At 48.7% G+C, this 26638-nt stretch overlaps 1 protein-coding gene across 5 annotated transcripts in view; it reads left to right on the top strand.

Annotated features, from left to right (window-relative positions):
* The window catches only part of OGT (O-linked N-acetylglucosamine (GlcNAc) transferase), a 399845-nt gene extending 375683 nt beyond the window's left edge, over nt 1-24162 (top strand). For all 5 annotated transcript variants that reach the window (XM_078640248.1, XM_078640247.1, XM_078640246.1 and 2 more), the window contains one exon: nt 22739-24162. In XM_078640248.1, coding sequence (XP_078496374.1) covers nt 22739-22913 — 175 coding nt within the window. In that variant the 3' untranslated portion in view covers nt 22914-24162. The remainder of the gene's footprint in view (nt 1-22738) is intronic.
* The last annotated feature ends 2476 nt before the right edge of the window (nt 24163-26638 follow it).

A 26638-nucleotide genomic window follows, 5' to 3' on the forward strand; every position in this document is an offset into this window, starting at 1 on the left:
CCAGAGGTGGGGTCATCCACACATAGATCTGTTTGCCAACCATGAAAATGCAAAATGCCCAACCTTCGCCGCCAGGTTTCCACACCCATTGACCAAGGCAATGCGATATGGATGAACTGGTCAGCCAGATTTGCATACGCTTTTCCACCTCTCCCACTGATTCCATTAGTAGTGCGCAAGCTCAGACAACAGTCTCTCAAACTGATCCTGGTAGCTCCCACATGGGCATGCCAACCGTGGTTCACCACACTGCTGGATCTCTCTCTGGTTCCACATCAAAAGTTTTGCAGCGTGAATCTTTCTGGATTCACTATGCTGTGCATTATTCCGCGGTCTTGTGGTTGGGTCCGGATTCGTAGTCTTTTCTTTGTTTTTTTTTTTTTCTTTGCCCAGGTGGGCGTCGGCGTCACACCCCCTTTTGGGTGTATTTCCGGTGACGTCGGCATGCTTCCTGCGGAAGCTCCCACTCTTGGGCGCCATCTTCAGATTCTTTTTTTCCGCGGTCGGGTCTGGATCGTTCCCGTTTGGGCTCCAGACATTTTTGGAGAAAGAAGAAAGAAAATACAGAAAAGACGAGGAGAAGTCATCTGAAGACTCCAGGGGACTTCACCGACGAAAGACAAGCAAAGATAAGGCGTTTTCCATCCAGATCTTCGACGACCGTCGACGAACACGCGACCAGAGAGCCCCTGGACGCTCGAGGATGGACAACACGACGTTCAAGTTCTGCCGGAACTGCCACCACAAGTACGCGCAGAAAGACCAGCACCCGGTATGCAACCTTTGCCTACCGGTGGACCACGAAAGCGGAGACTGCAACGCCTGTTCCGCCTTCACCCCGAAGACCCTTCGTGTGAGAGAGAGGCAGAGGGTAGCACACGCCACCCTGCAGGGGAAGGCCCCGACTCCGTCGCTCTACGAGCTGGGGATGTCCTCCGAGGAAGAAGACAACGCTGCCGCCGAAGACGACTGCTACACGGTCGTAGAGACCGATTACACGAAGACTTCTGACAAGGTAGGAGACTCTTCGGCCCCCAAGAACCCGAGAGACTCTGAGTCTCGAAAAATCGAGGGCAAGACCCCGAAAGCGCCGACGCCAAAAAAGGCGGCGTCCGCGACTACTCCCAGGCCCAGCGGATCCTCAGAGAAGGAGTCCCCGGCGCCGAGAGCTGCTGATCAGCAGAAGACGTCGAAAATCGTCCCCGAAAAGGATCGATCGACGAGGGAGAAAGACCCGAAACTGTCGACGACGACCAGAGACCCGATATCCGGTTCGACGTCGAAAACTTAGACTCCGAGAGGCACGGCGACGAGCCATCCGTCCAAGAGACCGGCGGAACCATCCGACGCCGAGATGGAAAAGAAAAGAAGGCGCCTCGAGGCAGAGATGGAGAACTTCATGCAGCGGAAAAAAGATTTTGACGCAAGGATGAAGGCCTTCACGATCCCTCACAAGACCAAGCCACCAGTGCTGGAGGCGGTCGAGGAGGAAGAAGAGGAGGTCGCCGAAGTCACCGAGCAAGACCGGGACGTCGAGGTGTTCGACGACCAGGAGGAGTACGAGAATCCCCACGAGAGCTACGGCTATGGGGAGGAAGATGAGGGCAGGACAGACACAGAGTCGGCGCCCTATGACCTTCAGGATGTGGATTACATCGATGTCGAGACCGACAGCCCGGAGGAGGTGGTCGACACCTACCCCTCGAGGCCCTCGCCGCCGGACGACATCGGGGCCTACAACGCGGTGATACAATCTGCCGCAGCAGCTTTCAAGCTCAAGCTCGACGAAGAGAAGCAGAAAGCAGACTTTCTTCTGGAAACATTGCTCCCAACACAAACGAGGAGCCAGTTCCTCCCGATGCTCGAGAGCGTCTTGGCTCAGGGGAAGGAAGCTTTCAGGGAGCCCGCAACATGCAAGGCAGTGACTCCCAGAACTGAGAAGAAGTACAAGCATGCCGCGAAGGACCCGGCCTACATTCAGGGCACGGTCTCCGCAGACTCCATTATCACGGCCACAGCAAGGAGGAGGGCTAACGTACCCACTACCTCGGGCCCGCCACCGGATAAAGAGAGAAAAAGGATGGATCTGGTGGGCAGAAGGATCGAACGGAATGCCGCGACCCACTGGCGCATGGCTAATTCCAACGCCCTGGTGAACAGACACATGTACCAAATCATGGAGGGACTGGGACAGTTGGTGAAGGACTTGCCCCAGGATGCCAAGCAGAAAGCCGAAAAGCTAATTGAAGAGGGGAAGAATGCTGCAAATTCTTGCCTTAAGACGGCTCTGGATGGGGCAGACACGGCCAGCAGGCTCATGATGATGGGCGTCACGGAAAGGAGACACGCCTGGCTCAGGATATCCGGTTTCAAACCGGAGGTGCAACACAGCATCCTGAACACCCCGTTCAACGGCAGTACGCTTTTCGGACAAACAGTTGATGAGCAACTCAGCCAACTTAAGAAGGATAACGAAACAGCAAGATCCATGGGAGCATTGCAGTTCAGAGGGAACAAGAGGGGCACCCCGTCACGGAGGCCCGGCGGAAGAGGCGGAAACCAGCCAGGTGCTTCACACCAGGCTTTCCAGCAAACGCACCAGGCAGACTCGCAGGGTCAGCAGGGCCATCAGAAACAGCCCTGGCAGTACCAACAAAGAGGCCAGTCCTTTCGAGGGAGAAATGGACGAGGACAAAATAGAAGAGGGGGCCAGCAGCCCACCTCCAAGTGACTTCGAAAAAATCCGTGTGCCCACCCACAAAAAAGATCCCAGGGGGCAGCACGTACAGATGGGTCAAGACAAACTAGACACCCACGACCACAGGACACCAGTGGGAGGGAGATTAAGATTCCACCTCCAGGAGTGGAGAGGAATCACATCAGACAAATGGATCCTCAACATTATCCAATTCGGATACTGCATAGAGTTGGAGGCGAGGCCAACAAGCAGAAAACCAAGAAGAAAGCCGCTAGCAAGCAAGCAGCTGCAGTGCCTTCAGGAAGAAGCAAAAGAACTCCTGCGGAAGCAGGCCATAGAAAGGGTACCATTCAAGGAAAGAAACACAGGAGTATACTCAACATACTTCCTGGTACCAAAAGTAGACGAGACAATGAGGCCCATTCTCGATTTACGGTTCGTGAACCGATTCATAAGAACGCAAAAATTCAAAATGACCTCCCTGCAAGAGGTGCTCCCACAGTTGCAGACCGGGGACTTCATGGTCACGATAGACCTCAAAGACGCATACCTGCACATCCCAATGAACAGGAAGCACAAGCACATGCTCAGGTTCACCGTGGGAGAAAGCCACTACCAGTTCACGACACTGGCCTTCGGTCTAAAATCGGCACCAAGAGTTTTCACAAAGTGCCTCGCAGCAGTCGCGGCGCACCTAAGAAGGCAGGGGATACATGTATACCCTTACCTGGACGACTGGCTGGTGAAAGCAAACTCATACCAGAAATGCAAGCTGCACGCACATACAGTGACCAGCACGCTCATAAACCTGGGGTTCTCCATCCATTGGAAGAAATCATCAATGGAGCCGGAACAAGTGAAGATCTTCCTGGGAGCACAGATCAACACCTTACAGGGCAAGGTGTTCCCCAGCGAGAAGAGGGCGAGGGCGCTGGTGAAGGAAACTCGCCTCTACCGGAAGGGACAAGCTCGGACAGTGAGGACGGCGAGCAAGATCATGGGGATGATGGCATCATGCATCCACCTGGTACCGAATGTACGACTCCACATGAGACCCATTCAAGAATGGCTACAGGAGCAATGGTCACAAGCTACAGGCAGTTGGGAGGATCTAGTGGTTGTAACGCACGCAGTGCAGAAGGAGATGACATGGTGGACCATGGAGAACATAGCAAGGGGAAAGCCTCTAACGCCCCCAACGCCAACAGTGACCATCACCACAGACGCATCCCTGAAGGGATGGGGCGCTCACATGGAGGAGCTCAAGGTGAGGGGACTGTGGACACCGACGGATGCCACAAAGCACATCAATTACTTAGAATTGAAGACAATTTTCCTTGCACTGAAGGCCTTTCAAACAAGACTGTACAAGCACAAGGTATTGATACAAACAGACAACACCACTGCGATGTTCTACATCAACAAGCAGGGGGGCACACAGTCCGCACCGCTTTCAACGCTGGCGCAGGAGATATGGAGATGGGCCATCCCTCTCAAGATAGACCTGCTAGCCATACACCTACCAGGGAAGGACAACATACAAGCCGATTGGCTCAGCAGGCAGACATCGGCATCCCACGAGTGGGAGCTCAATGCTCAGGAGACAAGATACCTGTTCGACAGGTGGGGGACACCATCGGTGGACCTGTTTGCCACACGCCAGAATGCAAAATGCCAAAACTTCGCATCCAGGCAGCCCGAGGAGGGGACACTGGGGAATGCCCTATGGATAGATTGGTCAAGGACATTTGCCTACGCCTTTCCCCCGATACCACTGATGCACAGAGTACTGAGCAAGTGCAGAGCGAGCAACATGACACTGGTACTCGCAGATCATGGAGATGACACAGTGTGCACCCCACAGATTCAGCAGGAGGAAAGATCTACTGTCCATGCAGAACGGAGAGGTACTGCATCCAGAGCCAGAGAGCATGAGCCTAGTAGCGTGGCTCCTGAGGACATAGAGTTCGCACATTTGAGACTACCAGAAAGCACCCTGAGGGTACTTCGGGAGGCACGAAGGCCCAGCACTCGAAAGTGCTACGTTGCGAAATGGAAAAGATTCACAATATGGTGCAGACAGGAAAGACTCCACAATAAGATGAAGAGGGACTCCACAGTGCTAAGGTACCTGACGCACTTACTGGAGAAGAACCTTAGCTCATCCTCGTTAAGAGTTCACTTGGCAGCGATAGTAGCCTACACAAGGGGAGAAACGTGCAGGAGCTTCTTCACATCACAGGTGGTGAAGAGATTCCTAGAAGGAGCGAAAAGGATCGCACCACCCAAGCGGGTGCCGCCACCTGCATGGAACTTGAACACAGTCCTAACGGAACTCATGAAAGAGCCCTTTGAACCACTTCACAAGGCCTCCCTAAAGATGCTAACTATGAAAACAGCCTTCCTGGTTGCGATAACGTCCTTACGCAGAGTAAGCGAGCTTCAAGCGCTGACGCTACAAGAACCATACATACAAATACACAACGATAGAGTTGTGATGAGGACTGACCCACACTTCATGCCGAAGGTAGTATCCAATTTTCACATGAACCAGTCGATACAGATACCGAGCTTTTTCCAAAAACCCACAACCAGCGCAGAGAGAGCTCTGCACACCCTGGACGCCAGAAGGGCAGTCATGCACTACATTGAAAGGACAAAGGGGCACAGGAAAACGAAACAGTTTTTTGTGTCCTTCGCAAACAGCTTCATGGGCAAAGCAGTAACCAAAAGGACCATTGCACGATGGATCGCACAAACAATCCAACTCTGCCACAAACGAGCAGGACAGGAACTGGCTGAGGGGACGCGTGCCCACTCCACCAGGAAGAAGGGCGCTACAATAGCCTTCCTGGCTAACACACCCATAGAGGACATATGCCTGGCGGCAACATGGGCTTCGGTGCACACGTTCACGAAGCACTACTGTGTGGACATACAAATGAACAAGGAAGCTCAAGTGGGACAGAAGGTGCTACAGCACATATTCAACACCCAACGCTCATCTTCCACCCAGCCGCCACAGAGATGAGAAACCGCTACAAAATCTATGCACAGCATAGTGAATCCAGAAAGATTCACGCTGCAAAACGAATAGTTTTCTTACCTGTCGGTGTAGTTTTGCAGCTTGAAGATCTTTCTGGATTCACTAGCGAACCCACCCACCTCCGCCAGAAAGATGAGGCTGGAGAGAGAAGAGGTGGTCAACTAAAGAATAGACTTTGAAAGTACAAAGCGGTAAATACAAACTAAGATGAACATTGCCATTACTTCGGAAACGAAAGAAACACGGAAAAAAAGAACCCGAAGATGGCGCCCAAGAGTGGGAGCTTCCGCAGGAAGCATGCCGACGTCACCGGAAATACACCCAAAAGGGGGTGTGACGCCGACGCCCACCTGGGCAAAGAAAAAAAAAAAAACAAAGAAAAGACTACGAATCCGGACCCAACCACAAGACCGCGGAATAATGCACAGCATAGTGAATCCAGAAAGATCTTCAAGCTGCAAAACTACACCGACAGGTAAGAAAACTATTCGTTACAGCTCACACCCTCCCTGTTAAAGCAGAACCATGGAGAAATCAGACACCCAGACCCAAAACAACTGAATTTAGCGATCTGGCTCCTGAAGTCTTGAAGTTTGGTTATCTAAACCTACCACCAGACTGTATGAACATCATTAAAGAGGCTAGGAAACCCACTACCAGAGCGTGTTATGCCGCTAAATGGGAAAGATTCGCAATATATTGCAGAAACAATCAGATTGATCCCCGGGATGCTTCCATCCAGAATATTATTTGTTACCTTTTACATCTACAAAGGTCTAATTTAGCATATTCTTCCATACGCCTGCACCTTCCAGCAATTGCAGCGTATTTACAAAACAGACATCTGTCTCTCTTCAGTGTGCCTGCAATCAAAGCATTCATGGAAGAATTAAAAAGAATAATCCCACCTAGGTTGCCACCTTCTCCTGTGTGGACCTGAACATTGTCCTTACAAGACTCATAAGACCCCCGTTCGAGCCTCTACATAAATGTGAACTGCAATTCCTAACATGGAAAACCGCTTTCCTTGTTGCTATTACCTCTCTTAGAAGAGTAAGTGAGATACAAGCTTTCACTATACAAGAACCATGTTTTCAAATAAATCCTCACAAAGTGGTTCTTAGATCTAATCCAAAATTTCTTCCAAAGGTCATCACTCCTTTTCACTTAAATCAATCTGTAGTTACCTGGGTTTTTCCAAAACCCAGACTCTGTAGCGGAAAGGGCTTTACACACTTTAGATGTTAGAAGAGCTCTTCTATACTATATAGATAGAACTAAATCTTTTAAAAAAACAAAACTGTTTGTATCTTTCTCTCCTCCACACAAAGGCAATCCCATCTCTAAAAGTGGGATTGCAAGGTGGATTGTAAAGTCTATACAAATATGCTATCTAAAGGCTAAACGTACATGAACAGTTCCTCCTAGAGCGCACTCCACTCGCAAGCTAGGAGCCTCTATGGCTTTCTTAGGAAACATACCCCTAGAGGACATATGCAAGGCAGCAACATGGTCTACACCACACACCTTCACTAAGCACTATTGTGTTGATGTGCAAGCCAAGCAGCAAGCTGCATTAGGCCAGACTGTCCTTAAAACTCTTTCAAACCACTGCAACGGATACAAGCGACCACCGCTAGGGGAGACACTGCTGTACAATCAATGCTAAGTTTACAATCTGCAGCTCATGTGCCTCGAACGGAAAATGCTACTTACCAGTATGCATCTGTTCTTGGCATGTAGAGCTGCAGAGTTGTACACGCCCTCCCGCCTCCCCGGGACTTGTATCCGTTCCAGTTTTCATCTTACTTAGATGCACTCGAATAGAAAACCTTTTTTCTTTACTTATACTAACTCCATCATTTCCCATCATGGCGAAAAACAATCTAAAAGGATGGAGCCGATGCCCATGCGCACTATTGTCCAAGGGAGGAGTCACCTATCTCGTGACTACAAAGACTTCTTCCAAGACAACAACCTGCAATCATTCGAGCCCAACACCAGGTGGCGATCTAATGCTAAGTGTACAACTCTGCAGCTCTACATGCCAAGAACAGATGCATACTGGTAAGTAGCATTTTCCTTTACTTACCTGTGCCAAGTCCTGCTTGCTTTTAAAATAAAACACAAGTATACCTTTTTTATACTTACCTAATTGGTGTGGATTATGTCGCTGATTGTGTGCATCAGTCCTTGATTCAGTGAATAAAATATTGTGTGCTTCAGTCCTTGATTCAGTGAATAAAATGCTTAACACACCCTCTGGATAAGCCTAACTGCTCGCCCACACTACCATAAAGAGAGCTGTTAGTACTTACTAATTTAGCCTCTGCTATACCGCTCGGGACTCCCAGGACATGGTGCACACTATATGTCATTTTGGTGTAGAATATACATAGCACAGCATGTGTATCTACAGCGACGCATGCCTCACATTGAAAATGTTTCTTACCTTGTAAGCATCTGTTTATGGCATGTAGTTCTGTAGATTCACAAGTCTCCTCCCTCTTCCCTGGGTGCCTTTAGCCGTTGCAGTTTTTTCTAATATTTATGTTCGAGGCATATGAGCTGCAGAATATATATACTTGTGCATAGATCGCCATCCGGTATTGGGCTTGGATGTTTGCACTTTGTTGTATTGGAAGAATTTCTTTGTAGTCACGAGATAGGTGACTCCTCCTTAGGACGATAGTGCGCATGGGCATCAACTCCATCCTCAGATTGTTTTTATTCCGCCATCGGGTTCCGAAGTAAATTGGTGCGCTCCATGTCGGTGTCGTACTCGATCCCCCTTTGCGCAATCCCTCACCGCTCGACGGTATGGTTTCAATCACGTTCCCCTTCGAAGTGCATCCAAAAAAATTCATCAAGAACTTTGATTCCGGTCATCGACGTGGGCCGTTGGCCTTTCTGCGCCATCAGGCCCGGTAGTCAATGGAAAGAACTCCTTTTAAAAAATGCCCCGTGTGGTGCTAAATTCCCACACACTGATCTCCACGAGGTCTGCAACCTTTGCCTCTCTCAAGAACACGAGGACAGACTGCAAGGCCTGTGTTTACTTCAGATCAAAGAAAACCATACGTGATCGCCGGGCTCGACGTCACGAAATGCTTCAATCAACTACCTCACCGCTGGACGACATCTTCGGTGCAGGCCCGAAGTTCCACAAGAACAAACGGAGGAAGAAGACATCAGCGTCTCTGAGGCTGACGAATCGGATGCCGAGGATCGGACTGTTTCTCCAGGTCAAAGGATCTTGAGTACCCAGATCCAGAGCCCTGCCCCATCCAAAGCGAAATACAAGGCTCCGGTGACACCTTCGCCTTTGGGCTCAGGTCGACACATAATACTTCAGGTGCCCCGCCCTCAGGCCAAGCTCCGAAGTCCAGAGACGAGCCTTCAGGCAGCTTGGGATCGAGCCAGCCACATAGCAGTAGTGAAAAACTATCTCTGGCACCGAAACAAAAGTTGAAACCAGAGACAGTGTCACGCCCGGTTCTATCGACACCGAAGACTGCTTCGATGCGGAGTGCTTCGGCACTGAAACACACAGAGGACAAGCCCTCGGAACCGAAAAAAGTCCAAAAAACTTCTGGGCCGAAAAAGATTTCGAACTCAAACTCCACCGAAGCATAAGGAGACCAAGACCCCTCCTTAAGCTACAGAGCCTAAACCAAAGCACCACTCATAACCAAAGTCGTCTATGCCAAAAAGACAATATCTCAAAGGAACGGTTTCAACCAGATCCCTCGGATCCGAAACAAAAAATTCTGCACATTGACCCTGTTACTGGCCATGTCATCACAATACCACCTAAAAAAGGAAATTGGACACCGCACCTGAGATACCCTTAAAGAAGAAAGACATAGAAACTTCACCTTTCAGACCCTCTACTTCTTCTCCAAATCTTCCAGATGTACTACTTTCTCCAGCACTCTCTCCTCCACTTCCTTCACCTGCACCACAAGATGATGAAGAGGAATTTGGGGGTGGGGATGGCGATGGAGACCAACAAGGGAGGATGATGATGATGATGATGATATCCACAGTCTCTCACCACCTGGCTCTTGGGAGGATTATACTAATAAGCCAGACTCGTATCCCTCTAAGCCATCCCTACCAGACGACAACGTAGGTTTTGCACAACTCATAAATGGAGAAGCCATATATCCTGGGATAGAAGTACACTCGGACCCTTTAGAGGAAGATTTTTTATTAGAGACTTTTACATAATCACAAAAGTCAACAAATACTGTACCTATGTTAAAAGGTATGATTAAACATGCCCCTGATGTGTTTAAAGTCTGTCAGGGCTAGAGTTCTCAACCCCAGGGTTGATAAATATAAACCAGCTCCAAATGATCCAGCTTATATCAAGGGGCAACTCCCTCTAGATTCTCTAGTAGTGTCAAATGCCCGTAAATGGGCAAATTCCCAAACAGGTGACGCCCCTCCTCTGGATAAAGAATCTAAATTTATTGGACGCATCTGGTAAATGGGTTGCGTCACAGGCGGCAAATTACTGGCGCATTGCCAACGCCCAAGCTTTGCTGGCCGGGTATGATAGAGCGCATTACAATAAGATTGAGACGCTCAGGCAATATCTTCCAGAACAATATAGGTCTAAAGCTAGCGCCCTCATACAAGAGGGAAAGCTAATTACAAACACCTCTATCAAATGTGCTCTTGATGCAGCGGACACAGCATCTCATACTCTCTACTCTTGAGGCGGAAAGCCGGGAGGTGAGAGGCACGTAACGAATTGTTGCTGACAGCTACCAATCGATTTTAAGATTTTTAGCTTGTTTATTCTGTGTATTGTGGCTAAATAGCCGATTTTTAATCTGTATAACGTGGAATACTGTAATGTGACAGATCGTCAATTTTAGACTTTTTTGTTGACATTATCTTGCAAAGCACACACTGTGTAGGCGCTTGATTTACACCTACCTTACACCCCTGCTGGAACCCCCCCGCAGCCGATTTGGGCGCTGCTAGGGGGCAGGAAAATCAAGCAAACAGCCGCCATCTTGGGGGAGGTGTGAGGGGAGCGCTGCTGCTACCTGGCCACGCCCACCCCGAGACACTCCTCCATAAATGTCAGGCCCTCACAGGAAGCGCAGCGGACGGGCGCAGCGGGCGCGCCGGAAGCGCGCCAAAGGCAAGCCTGCCTGTGCCCGTCCGTGACCGCCCGGGATCAGGGGCAGGACCCCCTGTAGGTTCCAACCTCTGGAAAAACTATAGCGCCTTAGAACTGCGGAAGCTATGTCCCCCTCTAGAATATCCCTGCCGACATAGTCTAAATGTAAACAATCAAGAGAAAAAGTGTGCACACTGCTCTTTTTCAGTCAAAAGACAACTGGGATCGAGACACAAAGGGAAGATATTGAACCTGGCCTTACTAAATTGCTGCTCCCTAGGGAAACACAAGATGGAGGTGCACGACTACCTAACAGATGGTCGAATAGATGCCCTCTTTCTCACGGAAACGTGGTTGAACGCCACTTCGGCACCAGACATACTGATGGTCCTCCCACCAGGATACGATATCCAAAGAATAGACAGACCAAAGGGAAAAGGGGGAGGAATCGCTATAATTCACAAACAGGACTTGATCTGCACGCTAGAGGGAAGGGATCTTGACAAAAGCGAAACTGGCCTCTTCTCCATCTCAGTTCACCAGGGATACTGCATCAGGGGATATCTTGTATATCGCCCCCCTGGCCCCGCAGCTACTTTCCCCACCCAACTGATGGAAACCCTCACGCTCTCTGCTCTAAAACTTGAAAGACTCCTCCTGTTAGGGGATTTAAATTATCACTTTGATGACCTCAAGAACGAGGCCCAGGAAATTAACCAGGAGTTAGCTGGCATCCAGATGCTACTTAAATCAGAACAACCTACTCACTGTCAGGGACATCTCCTAGATCCCATCTTTGCCAACTGGGATGCCTTAACCATAGACCCTCCCACTCCAGTCATATGGTCTGACCACCTCCTTGTAACTTTTAGGGTGTCGGTACCAGATGATGGACTACACAAGGAACCCGCCTACGCTAATAAACGCAGGAAATGGGCTAAATTCTCCACAGAGGCCTTCAATAAAATCATAACATTAGAAGACCCCCCCTGGAGACAAAGATATAGAATCCGCCTGCTTAAATCTCAATAATCTGATCTTAAAGGCGCTTGATCGTACAGCACCATGGACTCATAAGGCTCCGGTAAGACGGACCAAATCCGCCCCTTGGTTCAATGGTGAACTCCGAGACCAAAAAGCAAAATGTAAAAATCACGAGAGGAAATGGCGGATACACTACCATGAGGCAGACAGAATTGAGTATAAGAATAGTCTCAAAATGTTCGAGGCATGTGGGCTGCTAAATTCATATCTATTGCATAGATCGCCGCCTAGTGTTGGGTCCGGATGATTGCACATTGTTGTCCTGGAAGAGTCTTCGAAGTATCACGAGATAGGTGGCACCTCCCCTGGACTACAGTGCGCATGGGCATCGGCTCCATCCCCAGATTGTTTTTTTCCGCCATTGGGTTCGGATGTGATTTCGACGGCTCCTTGTCGGAATCGAAAGAAACTTACTTCTTAAGGCCAAAAGGCCTTCGGTATTCGCGTCGGTATTGTTTGCGATCGGTCCCAAGCATCGTCTGACTCTTCGGGTCGGACTTCTGCGGAGTGGTTTACTCTTCGCGCATCGAGGCCCTGTACTCGCAGCAAGACCCCGGCGACTTCATCATGGAACGGAGTCCGTTCAAGCGCTGCCCCGTGTGTGGGTCTAAATACCCACACATCGACGTGCATCCAGTCTGTAATAAATGTCTATCGCCAGAACACGACGAGGACAACTGCATGGCCTGCTCCAAATTCAGGTCAAAGAAGACGCTCAAGCATTGGCGCGCGGCGCGACTTGAAGCCCTACACGCAGCCCCGGCACCCGACGACATATTCGACGACCCCGCAGAAGAAGGCCACAGCCATCATCTTCATATCTCACCACCATCGACGGAGGTCGAGGCAGATCCAGAAGAATACATCGAAGGACAGAGCCAAGACCTTGAATACGTCGAGGAGGTAGGGGACGACGAAGAAGTCTATGGGGCCGCGGAAGATAGCTCAGAGGACGAGCTATGCCCCGAAAGTTACTCGACTCAGGCTCCGGTCACGGGATCGCCACTCGGCCTTACCCACGACCCTGCACCGGTATCCCCAGCCCCGCCTTCGGGCCCGGCCACGGATACACCGGAGGAGCCACCGTTGCGCGTATCGAAACCGCAACCATTGCTGTCGACAACACCTAAAATGGCCGACATCACGCCAAAAACGAAACCGAAACCATCGGTCTCCACGGCTCCCAAAATGGCCGCCGACTCGGCAAAACCGAAACCTACGGCTTCGACAACATCTAAAATGGCCGACGTCCCGTCCAAGCCATCGAAGCCTGCTCCGCCTTCAACTCGGTCGCCTTCGGGCCCCACGAAGTCAAAGAAGACTGTCGACTCACCGGCGCCTCACACGGTGGCCAAGGACACGTCCTCCAAGAAGGTCGTCCATCCTACCTCGACGTCTGCAGCGTCTAACACCAAACGCACGGTCGAAGCCAAGTCCACTAAGGCCCAGGATCCGACGGCCGGAGCCACTACTCATCGGCACAAGGATGCCGGAACGGCATAAACGGCGTCGGCGCCTAAAACTACCACAGGGCAGCGTCCCGTGGGAGGCCAGGAATCATCGGTGGCCACTTCTGCTACGCCGAAGTCCTCCGAAGCAGACGAACATGAAGCATCGGTTGCCAAACCCTCGGCTTCCTTTACGAAACAGGTCACCGACTCCCTCAAGAGAATTCGGGAGAAAGCCCTGACGTCGGCGTCTACCGCACCGTCGGATCCGAGACCGGTGGACATACCTGCAAAGTCGTCCTCCAAGCTTCTCTACGTTCTACCACCAAAGGTGGCGCCGAAGGCGTTTGTGGCCAAAACGGTCTCAAAGAACACCGAAACGCCGGAATATTCGACGCCCAGTCCCAATTTGCCTCGGCAAACTGCGTCGGAGGACAATTCGGAGCACTACATCGATGCCCACACGGGGAAATTGACACTTTATAAAAGAAAGATCACTTCCCAACCATTGGAATCATTTGTTATTCCACTAAAAAAGAAAAGGCCAGCACAGGACATAACTCCACTTGTTGAACCTCTTCAGCCTCCACCAAGGAGGAGTCCAACACCTTCCCCCCACCAATCAGGGGGTGAGGATGATGAACAAGATGACCAATATAACTTCCCTACTGGAAATGACCCTGATGTACACCAGGACCCATATGACGACGCTGGGGACCAGGAAAGCCATCAGGTGGTACAGGACCCTCAGGTTTTTGGATCACGTACATCACCTACTGAGGACTCAGCAGCATTCACTGCTTTAATAGAACGGGCAGCTGCAAATCATAATGTGGACATGCACTCTGACCCGGTGGAGGAAGATTTCCTGTTTGACACTTTCTCTGTCTCAGAAAGAACAGTCAAAACACTCCCCATGCTGAAAGGTGTCCTTAAACATGCACCAGAGATCTTTAAGGAACCGACAAGAGCAAGGGTGGTAAACCCACGTATTGAGAAAGTACAGGCCAGCACCTGGAGACCCTGCATATATTCGGGGACAGTTGCCTTTGGACTCATTGGTGGTCGCACATGCCCGCAAAAGGGCCAACTCCCAAACAACGGGTGAAGCTCCTCCCCCAGACAAGGAGTCGAAAGTGCTTGAGGCTTCTGGCAAGCGAGTGGCTGCGCAGGCTGCCAATGTATGGCGTATAGCAAACATACAAGCACTACTGGCGTGTTACGATAGGGCGCATTACGACACCCTAGAACAGCTCCTTCAAGATCTACCTGATGAGTATAAAGAAGCAGGCGAAATGCTCATTCAGGAGGGAAAGCTTATATCAAATGCTGCAATTAAGTGTGCACTTGATGTCGCTGACACAGCGGCTAGGGGGATTAACATTAGCGTCATGCTAAGGCGCCAAGCCTGGCTTCGTATATCTGGTTTTAAGCCTGACATCCAAACTACAATCCTCAACCAGCCCGTCAATCCTGACAGACTGTTTGGCCCTGATGTAGACACCACACTTGAAAAGATTAAGAAGGACAACAAGACTGCTAAGTCCATGGGGGCTCTCCAATCACAACAGTTCAGGGGCTACACCACACACGTTTACCAAACATTACTGTGTAGATGTGCATTCCAAACAGCAAGCAGCTGTAGGACAGGCTGTTCTCAAAACACTTTTTCAAGCTTCTGCAGCTGGCACGGGCAACCGCCCTTAATGGAGGGACTGCTATGTATTCTATGCAATAGATATGAATTTAGCAGCCCACATGCCTCGAACTGAATATGCTACTTACCAGTATGCATCTGTTCTTGGCATGTAGGGCTGCTAACATTCATATCGCCCGCCCTCCTCCCCGGTGCCCGTAGCGGCTGCAGACACTCTCTTGCATTCATCATTAGCATGGACATCCTTTACACTATTTCACTCCATCTCTGCCACAATGGCTAAAAACAATCTGGGGATGGAGCCGATGCCCATGCGCACTGTAGTCCAGGGGAGGAGCCACCTATCTCGTGATACTTCGAAGACTCTTCCAGGACAACAATGTGCAATCATCCAGACCCAACACTAGGCGGCGATCTATGCAATAGATATGAATGTTAGCAGCCCTACATGCCAAGAACGGATGCATACTGGTAAGTAGCATATTCAATACCATGCACTCATTCGAAAAACTAAGAAATCCTACCTCTGCACGAGAATCAAAGACGCCGACAATTCCATGAAGGAAATATTTTTAGTATACAGGGAACTCTCTGATCTTACTTCACTAGCCACCCCCATGATGGGATCAGTCAAAACGTGCGACTTATTAGCCGAGTTCTTTGCAAACAAAGTGGACAAAATTTACGCTAGCTTCCCAGACAAGGCCAGAGCAGGCAGGGAACAGGTAGACAAGCACATACATATACAGGAGGATAAATGTCTCTCAGCATTCATAGTTCCGCCCAAGGAAACCCTATGCTGTATAGCTAACAGCATCAAATCAGGATCACCGAGTGATCCAGCAACCCCCAAAAGACTCCATGGCAGCATCACCATCCTGAAACCCCATATTAGTCACCTCCTGGCTCTCTCTTTCAGTACAGGACAAGTCCCCACCACATGGAAAAAAGCGACTGTCCTGCCTCTGAGGAAAAAACCCAATATCAGCATAGACAAGTTGGACAACCTCAGACCCATCTCCCTTCTTCCCTACTTTGCTAAAATCACTGAGAAAGCTGTGAATATACAGCTCTCAGCTTTTGCTGAAGCTAGTGGACTTCTCCATCCCTCTCAGTCGGGTTTTCGAGCCCTTCACTCGACCGAGTCAGCCCTGCTGTCTTCAACAGAAGCCCTACGAGGATATGCTGACAAGGGCCAAACGGCGGCACTAATTCTCCTTGACCTTAGTGCCGCCTTCGACACTGTAGCCAACCACACACTGCTACAGTGTCTGAAAAAGGGAGGAGTGAGATGAAAAGCCTGGGAATGGATGCAATCCTTCCTAACCGACCGAACCTTCCAGGTCGCCCAGGGCCAGTTTAAGTCTAAGGAAATAACTCAATCAGGGAGTGCCACAGGGCTCCAGTCTCAGCCCCACTCTTTTCAATCTATATGTGGCCCCCGTAGGAGGAATTACAGATACGTTTGGGGTTGAGATAGTATCGTATGCGGACGATACGCAATTGACTGTAACCCTAACACAACCAGAGAAGCAAAGCGCCACCAACTTTGCGGCTTGTATGCAGAAGGTGGCACTCTGGATGGCAGACAATTGCCTCCGCCTGAATGGTAACAAAACGGAGGTATTGATCATAGGCAAAGCTCCATCAGTATGGACTTCAGCGTGGTGGCCGGAAGAGCTGGGTGATCTGCCCACACCAAGCCATTTAGTAAAGAACCTAGGGGTCTGACTAGACAAAAACCTCACGCTCGACCACCAGACCAAACAGGTAGCAGGAACCTGTTTCGCGGTACTACGGGTCCTTAGGAAAACACTCGACCTTATGCCTGTACCAGTGCGCCAGACCATAGTCCATAGCCTGATAACATCTAGATTAGACTATGGGAACGTTCTGTATCTTGGAGCCAACGAAAAAAGTCTTTCCAGACTCCAACGAATACAGAACGCAGTGGCCCGTCTGATCCTACAACTACCCAGAAGAGCTTCATCTAAAATAGCTCTGAAAATCCTCCACTGGCTCCCGATCAGGGAACGGGTGACTTTTAAGGCCCTATGTACAGGTCATCGCATTCTGCATGACAAAGGTCCAAGATACCTACGTGGTCTTCTGAAATGGTATGAACCCACCCGACAACTGAGATCATGTGGACGGGACAGGTACATGTCCCGAGGGTCCAAACAGCCAAAATGGGTGGAAAATCCTTCAGAGTCAAAACGGCCAAGAAATGGAATCAACTGCCAGTGGAACTGAGCACCGAACCTTCAGAAACAAAATTCAGGAAAGACCTGAAAACAATACTCTTCCCCAACAACTAAAATCGAAAGAAGCGTCGGTAACGAACAACTACTATTAGCATTTACAGCGCGGGGACACACTTGCTAGTGTAACCAGGCGCTTTACAAAATACTAATAAGTAAATAAATCTCGTGCTGTTAATACACGTGTTTTACTGCGCAGGCACACATTGCTATGCATATCTGTTTTCAAGTAGGAGGTTCAGTCTCAAATTCTTAATCCGCCTTTTGATCAAGAATACTTGTTTGGACCTACTATAGATACATCTTTAGAGAAGATGAAAAAAGACACTGACACAACTAAGTCCATGGAGGCCCTACAGTTACCAAAAACTAGAGGTTCCTTTTGTCGCTCCATTTAAAGGGGAGCCTCCAAAACCATGGGAAAGACCATACTACTTCTTCCTGCAATAGCCACACTCAAACTTCCTCTAACAGAGGATATTTTAGAGGGGGTTACAGAGGAAATAAAGGAAGAGGACGTGGTAATAACACCAGCACCCCCCTTACAAAAAAAGTGACTTCTCTCCACTCCCCCCAGACCATTCCACTGTGGTCGGAGGAAGACTGTCCCAGTTCCTACCTTCCTGGAATTCCATCACCACAGACAGGTGGGTGAGACAAATTATCCAATATAGTTACTGCCTGGAACTTACCTCTACCCCTCCTCACATACCTCCCTGTGAGAAGTTGGCCTGATAGGTGATGTTTCCAATTCTGGAACCACCTATTATCAGACCAAACAATCCCTTATGGTGTCAGGTTGTAAGTCAACCTTGTTAGACAAGCTATCCTAGGGGTAGCATGGACTAAGCAGCCTAAAGGCTTAACTTAAGAGGTCGTGTTAAGCGAGCTGTTTTACCACATACAATCCTGTAATATCAAATGAAAGGACACCACACAAGTATATATTATAAAAATATATGTGTTTATTACTAAAAACAATCCCCAGTATTCTTTATGAATAAAGGGGCACAAGCGTTAAATCAAAAGCACAGTTTAAACATACAAGTTGCACAATTATGGATGAGGGCGGGTGGCCACTCAAACCATATACTAAACAAGTGGTATAAGAGATACCAATCGAACAGTGGTTAGGCCTAGGGCCTAGGGAATCGCTGGGAGCAGTCAGGACAAGCAGTGCTGAAGTCGGGAGAGGCCCACGGGATTCGGGAGCAGTGCGGAAAGCGCACGCATGCACCAATGTTAACCAATGGTGCGTAAAAGTTGCAAAGTTAAAGTTTAAGGACACTTCCGCTGAACCTAGAGGAACAAAACTTAAGACACAGACCCTAGAGATGTGTACCAGTGTGGGAACAACGGCGGAGCAAAGTTACCTCACCCACAGGAAGCGGGTGCACATGGTCGAAGTTGAGTCGGGTTTCGTCACGCAGGCTCTTGGTGCTTGAAGCTGAAAGGGCTGCAGGCGGGGTGAAAGAGAAGTGTCCGGTGGAGTCCAAGGGTGGACTCGAGTCGAAAAGTACCTGAAAGCAGAGGGGACAGAGTCTGGGTCACTCAGCAGTGACCAGGGTGGAACCAGGACGGAACCAGGCAATGTCGGGCGCAATCAGGTCGCTGTCGAGGTGCTTCTCTCCGCTGTCACGTGGGCTCTGGGGCATCTACGACGTCCAGGAGCAGGTCACGATCTGTCCCCGCAGGCTCTCGCCGTCGGCGCTGTCGGCTTCAAGATTGGAGCAAACAACACTTGGCAAAAGCAATCCACGCGGAACCGGGAGATTGCTTCTCACTCGAACCAGGAGGGTCAGAGTGGGGGCTCCTTTTCAGGGGAGCTGGTGTAAATCTGGAGCAACCAGATTCACAAGTCGATTTCAAGTTTTCGTCGGCACAGGGGCCACTAGCCGGCTGGCAAGTGACCGGGCCAACGCGTTGAGCCAAAAGTAGCAGAAGGGCCCCACGCAGCACTCGATGAGTGTAGAGGGGTGAGCTTCGGTGCAAGAGTGGCTCAGGGTTGGGGCTTCTCAAACCCTGGTGTACAGCTTCGAGGGTCACTCGTGGGCTGCACAGTCAGTGTCTCGTGGTCAATTCAAGATGGCGTGCCCCACGCTTCCGGTCGCCTCCACGGGTCTCAGCTCTGCAGGGACTGTGGATCGGGCTGTTGGAAAGCAGGCAGGCTTGATCTCGTCGATCTCTGTCGCTCGAGTTCCGGCGGGAACTGCAACAAAGTAGACGTCGATAGCTGGATGGTGCCTGTTTGCACAGGGTGGTCACTCCTTGACCACAAGGGAGATTCTTCGGGCTTCTACGTTGAGTAGGATGTCGAAGGGTCCAGAATTTCGTTTATGTTTCTTCCAGGAAATCTGAAGTGCATTGGCACTGCTCCCACTCTTATTCGAATCTGGGGGGCGTGATTACCTGCTAGGTCCCCCCCTATGGGTGGGACCCAGGAAGGGGGTGGATACACCCCTTTCCTTTGATCCAGGCCGCCCTGGCACGAGGGCTGGAGTGCCCCAGAACCGGTTTGGCCGGATTATGCAAGGGGCAGCCTTGTGCGCCCCAGGCAGTGTCTGGTTTCTTTCAGACCTCCCTGCTACAATCCACTATCTTCTGTCTGGAGGGTGGTGACACCCTCCTGTGGCAGGAAACCCTTTGTCCAGGCCCCATTTGGCTGAGTTTCGGTCAGCTGCAGGGGTCCAGACTCTGGTCTGTGGCAGAGGCATCCATTTTGTGGATCTAAGGCCCTTTTAGAAATTAACCGCATTAAAGTAAAGGAACATGTCTTACCCCTCTAGAGGGGTGGAATGCTATCCCCGTCGCCAGAACTGGCGAGGGGATAGTATTCCAAATCGTATGACACCTTACACGACATGTTTTGATAAAGCCAAACCAGAGTTGCTATATAACCGCGAGGATTATAAGGCACTTAATAGTATATGGTATGGCATTATCCTGAAACAGCTTAGGGAGTTGTTCCCGACAGCTGCAGACAGGCTCAGCTCATGCTAGAGCTCCATCTCACATTAAACCACGCACTCTGCCTCCAGGATTGATGAGGCCTTCCATAGGAGTGGCTCACAGGTTTATATGTGTCCAGATATAGGTTTAGATATAGGTATACTATACCTAAGTAAGGGGTGATTACACCACCTTACCCCAGCTGAGTGATCAGCCAGTTGTGTCAATTTAAGAACCAGCCAGGGGTGGCAAAAGATAGGCTGACAAGGAGTCCATTTCCAATTGTGGTATGTACCTAGGGTACATGGAATCCATTTTACAGAGAGAGCAGATGGCCTGGGGCCCTGATTAGCAGGGAACCAGGTCAACTAAGTAAAAAAAACAGCTAAACACAGGCAAAAAATCTGGGGTAACCATAGTCAGGTAGCCACCTTCCTACACTCCCTAACAATGTTCAATGTTGACAGAACATCTCACACTTCTAAAACAAGAGATTCTCTCTCTCGCAAAATTATGCTATAGAAGCGGTTTCCGTACAACATCAAGGTACAAGGGTTTACTCCCTTTACTTCCTCATCCCAAAGGACGGTACTCTCAGGCCAATATTAGACCTCAGACCGTTAAACCTGTACATACAACCTGACCACTTTCACATGGTTACTCTCCAACAGGTCCTCCCATTGCTCCAGCAAGCCGATTTCCTTGGCACTACATCTCAAGAACGCCTACTTTCACATTCCTATTCACCCTGCTCGCATGAAATATCTATGGTTTGTAGTGGATGGTCAGCACTACCAGTTCAAAGTGCTCCCATTCGGAGTGACTACAGCACCCATAGTCTTCACACAATGTCTCGCAGTAGTAGCAGCTCACTTGAGAAGACAACACATTCATGGATTTCCTTACCTCGAAGACTGGCTCATAAAAGCCAAGTAACACAGTGATTGTGTGCAACACACACACACACACATACACACGCACACGCACGCACACACACACACACACACCAATCCAGCTGCTGCACGACAGGATTCACAAACCTCACCAAGTCACATCTTCAACCGTCCCACACCCAACAGTATCTAGGCACCACAATAGATACTTCAAAAGTCCTTGCATATTCAAATTCTGCCAGGATAGCCAGCATGCAAGCTCTCATAACAACATTTAAACCTCAACACTCACTACCAGCCTGAGTGTCTATGCCACTAATAGGGATGATGGTCTCTTGCATTTTAATCTTACCTTATGCAAGACTTCAAATGCATCCATTACAGGAATGCTTAGTTCATCAGTGGAACCAGGCTCAAGGTCAACTTACAGATCTGGTGATGGTGGACAGCCGCACACATCGCTCTCTGCAGTGGTGGAACACAAAACCTTTCCAAAGGGCTGCCGTTCCTAGACCAGGTTCAACAGATAGTACTAGCAACGGACATAGGGAGGGGGGGTTCATCTCTTAAACCATACCATTCAGGGTATGTGGACCCATCAACAGCAACTGCTCCACATCAATCAACTCGAATTAAAATCATCTGTACGGACAATATGACAATGTAATATGTACAAAAACAGGGGGGGGGGGGAGATACACACTGCAGATTTCACGCCTAGCGCAAAGCATATGGAGATGGGCCATTCCTCAAAAAATATACCTCTTAGCAGAACATCTTCAAGGGATACACAGATTGTGGATCTGCTAAGTCGTCAAACATCCACGAATGGGAACTTCATCCGCAAGTTCTTGGTCAGTTTTTTCAAATGTGGGGCCACCCAGACATAGATCTGTTCGCCACACATTTAAACACAAAATGCCCAAGCTACGCCTCCAGGTATCCACACCCATTGTCGAAAGGCAATGCGATATCGAACCGGTCAGGCAGATTTGCGTACGCTTTTATGCCTCTCCCGCTCATTCCATTACTGGTGCGCAAGCTCAAACAGTCTCACAATGATCCTAGTTGCTCCAACATGGGCCTGGCAACCATGGATCACAACCCTGCTGGAAATCAGTAGTTCCACATCAAAAGGTCTCTCCCCAAAGCTTCACGCAGAACCATGGAGACATAAGGCATCCAGATCCAACTCAACTGAACCTAGAAATCTGGCTCCTGAAGTCTTGTGCATTGACATATCCTTATTTGCCACTTCGTTTCTCACACCACCCTCCGTGCGGGAAAACAATCTCTCAATGGAGTCTATGCCCATGCGTATTATCACCAAGAGTCTTCGTCACCACTACGTAACTCCAAAGATTTCTTAGAAGAAAAACAACTTTCACACATCCAAGCCCAACTCTGAATGGTAAGAGTATGCATAGCATGTGAATCTACAGCTATACATGCCACGAGCAGATGCTTTCAGGGTAACATTTTCCTTGTAGGTAAGTAACTATTCCATTCTTCACAGAGAGGTAACTATTAAAGTACTTTAAGATGTTGATTTCAATGACAATAGTCCTATGTGATTTAAGTTTCACTTTAATTTCTTTGTAGTCTGAAGAAGATCCGTGCCAAGGTTTGGAAGCAGAGGATATCTAGCCCTCTTTTCAACACGAAGCAGTACACAATGGACCTGGAGCGGCTTTATCTGCAGATGTGGGAGCACTATGCAGCTGGAAACAAGCCTGATCATCTTGTCAAACCAGTGGAAACGACGGAGTCTGCGTGAAGGACCTCGTGCTCCAAGGAACTGTTGTGTACTTGGCCTCTTGACTGTGCTATTTCTATTTCACCTACCTGGTACTTTGTGGCCGCTAATATATAATAGTAAAAAGGCAAATGAATAGACCACAACCTGAAAAATACCCGCGGTAGAGTGCAGCTACTCTAGGGTACTGCCATGCGGCCCTTCAGGTGGGATGTGTTTGCATAGGTCTTTACGTTAAGGATTAATTTGGAGCAGTTTCCTTAAAATATCTGGTGGGTGGTGTGTGTGTTTTACTGCCAGGAAATTATGCTTTATGGACTGAGTACTCTGTTCATGTGAATTCAGTTCGTCTCCTTTATCAGTATGTACATTTGGAATTGAGGCTTTTTAATTATTTGTTTTTGAGATGTGTGCGTGTGACGTGCTTTCATCGCCAGAAAATGCACCACCTTTTGAATGGTCCCTATATTGAAATGGGACATCTATTGTATGGTCCGTGAACTTAGATGCTGTGCACTGTCTGCTCTCGGGATTAAGCGGGCCTGTATTAGCTCATCCCTGACTTTGTACAGATGACCTTTATGTATGTTCCTTCCCCCCTCCTCCGAAGCTGGTAGCTTGTGCCAGCATGTAAATACCATCTGATATATTGTACCTGCTTTAGGAGTTATGGCTCCTTACAGAGGAGTGAAATCTGGTCTCATAATGTAGGGTGAATAAGCAGAAACAAGAATAAGTAGTTCATTGTATTTTATAGGTTTTATAAACCACTCAGTCACTGCCCTGTATGTAAAGTCGGGTGCCCTGTTTTGGCAACCCTGGCCCAGTATGAGTTAGAGAAATGTTCTCCATTGGCTCCATCAGCTCATGGAAGCCTTTCACACCCGCCGCACTCCCCCAGAGTGAAAGCCCTGTTTCCTGTCATTACTTATGATCTGGTGCCAAATACCAAATGTTCACAAAACTAAAAGGAATCTCCCAAGGCCAGAGGAAACGGGGGATCTGTTTTTGTTGTTTTAATGAAGATGTGGTTTGCCCAGTGTAATGCATTGCTTTCAGGCAGCCGTGCTCACAGCCCCCATTAATTGTTTTGATTTGTATTTCTTTGTTCTATGCGCATTTGTATTTTGTTCAAGATCAAGTGTTGGGAAACATTGGATTTTCTTGTCCTCCATTTTGAGTTTTGTTTTCGTCGCTTTCAGCAGATCCCAGGTAAGTATTGGCTTGGAGTTGACTTGGTAGATTTATGTTCATTAAATGATGAATCTTCTTCTAGTCTGTGTTTCATTTCAGGGTTGTGGGTTATGGGACTGTATACATTAGACCGTTGTAAAGAGAAAAGGTACCCTTGCACAATGTCTGCGTTCCTCGAACGTTTTGTTACCTTTGTAGATGAAACTCCCCTTGAATGGGGACGCTAATTAATCAATGCTAGTGTAACTCATCTAGAGACACTGTAATGACCATAGAAGATGCTATACTGATTCTAATCTAACTAGAAATGTTGCATGCTTTTTTAAAATACCATTCTAATCTGCAGTTTAAAACAGTAATTGGTAAACCTAAAAGTTCATGCTTATAACTAAAAGTGCCTCTTCATTGACTGATGAGTTTATCTGTGTGGTATAGATAGGTATGTGGGTGAATGCAAGAATGACTGTGCGGATGAGTGCAACAGTGACTGAGGGCAATAAATGATAAGCGATTAAGTGGATGGATGTATCCAGACACTTTCATTTAGAATATAAACCAGTTGGTTTTGCTGATGCTAGTTACTTATTAAAAAGAACGGCACACTGTTTTTTTCTCAGTTCCAAAGGATTTAATTCCGCTTTCAGAATGTAATTAAATCTTTGAGAGAATTTAATTATCAAGTGCCTCCTAGGATTTTTGTCGGTTTCTAGACTAACTTCATAATTTAAGGATAGGAAAAGGCATTCACTCTGGTGTCCGAGCCCCAGTGTACTACGTTAATGGTCCTTACCCTCGATGCTAAAAAAAAAAATAGTACCTGCTCCTGTTTCAGAACCACTCACTGCTTCTCCATCAGTTCCGGTATCGAAACATGGCTGTGCTCTTCCAAAATAGAATCAGATTACCAATGCATCATCCAGTCCTAGTATGGACTATGACTGATGAAGATTAGTTGTTCAACTTGTAACTATTCTTATCCAGTATTGGGGTATCTTTCATAGATTCACATGCCTGAATCATTCCCCGTTGCCGAGGCGGGAGTCCCACGGTAAATTACAAAAGTAGTGCCATAAATAAATAGAAGTAGGCTAAAAGAAAAAAGCCAAAGGCCTAAATCTTAGTAGCCTATCTCCTAGACATCCTTATAGTAAAAAGAACCAAAAGTCAGCTCCAACCAATCAGCTACCAGCATCCTCTAGAACACACTCAGCAGAGGCAGTTCTTCTCAGATTTTCACCACACGTCGTGTGGGAGTCTCCCTGAGTGTCACTCAGTTTCTTCTCTTCAACTCTTCAGAATTTGTGACAGAAAAGCTCTGTTCGAGGCATATGAGCTGCAGATCTCGCACTGAGCATTATATCGCCACCTGGTGTTGGGCTCAGATGCTTGCACCTTGTTGTTGTTTTGGAAGAAGTCTTTGTAGTCACGAGATTGGTGACTCCTCCCTTGGACGATAGTGCGCATGGGCATCAACTCCATCTGTAGATAGTTTTTTTCCGCCATCGGGTTCGGATGTAACTTTTCCGCTCGGTTTGAACTACTAGTTCGATGCGAAAAAACGTACTTAACTTCAAATTTACTTTGAAAATAAAGCCTTCTACTCGACTTAATCGCTTCCATTCTGGTCATTGACGTCTCCCGTTGGGGCCTATACACGCCCTGAGGCCTACAGCCCATGGAAAGGACGCCATTCAAAAAATGCCCCCAGTTTGGAGCAAAGTTCCCTCACATTGCACATTGACCATCACAAGGTCTGTAACCTGTGCCTATCACCGGAACACGACGAGTCCAGCTGTCCAGCCTGTGCTTCCTTTCGATCCAAGAAAACCATCCGAGATCGAAGGGCCTGTCGACACATCATGCAGAGATCAGCTCCGTAACCGGTGGACATCTTCGATGAAGGCCCAGATGTTCTCGAAGAAGATTCCGAAGGTCTCAATCGTTTCAGGGACAGATGACTCCGATTACTCCATTATTCCGGGTTAAAGCATGAGTACTACTGCCCCTACCCCAATCCCTCCACCAAAGAAGGCAATGGTCAACACTCCTCCTGCTGGGCCCAGTCGAGACTGAAAACAACCTTCAGAAGCCCCGCCTTCGAGCTAGGCTCCGAAGAAACCCCAAAAGCCTTCCGGTAGCTCTGGACCGAGAATACCGCACGTTCCAATATCTCCAGCGCCTTCGGAAACCGAAAAGTCCCGGTTCCTAAACAGATTCCAACGCCGTCGACTTCGAGAGACAACCCGGGCTCGCAAGCTTCGAAGCCCGTAGATAAAATGGCTTCCGTACCGAAAAAGCCAGCTTTGGTGCCGAAGCCGAAACCCACGGAGCCAAGAGCTACGCCGAAGGACTCTATTACAATTCCTAAGGCTAAAGACAAGAACAAGCAACAACCTCACTCGGAACCATAAAAATCACCGCCAATAGCGGATCATGAGGAAGAGGAGCTTTTTCAGCCAGATCCTATTGATTCAAAGCAGAAAAAGATCTATATTGATCCAAAATCAGGACATATTACCACTGAACCACACAAAGAGTAAATTAGATACATC

The sequence above is a fragment of the Lissotriton helveticus genome, chromosome 4_2, assembly GCF_964261635.1.
Source record: "Lissotriton helveticus chromosome 4_2, aLisHel1.1, whole genome shotgun sequence".
NCBI lineage: Eukaryota > Metazoa > Chordata > Amphibia > Caudata > Salamandridae > Lissotriton > Lissotriton helveticus.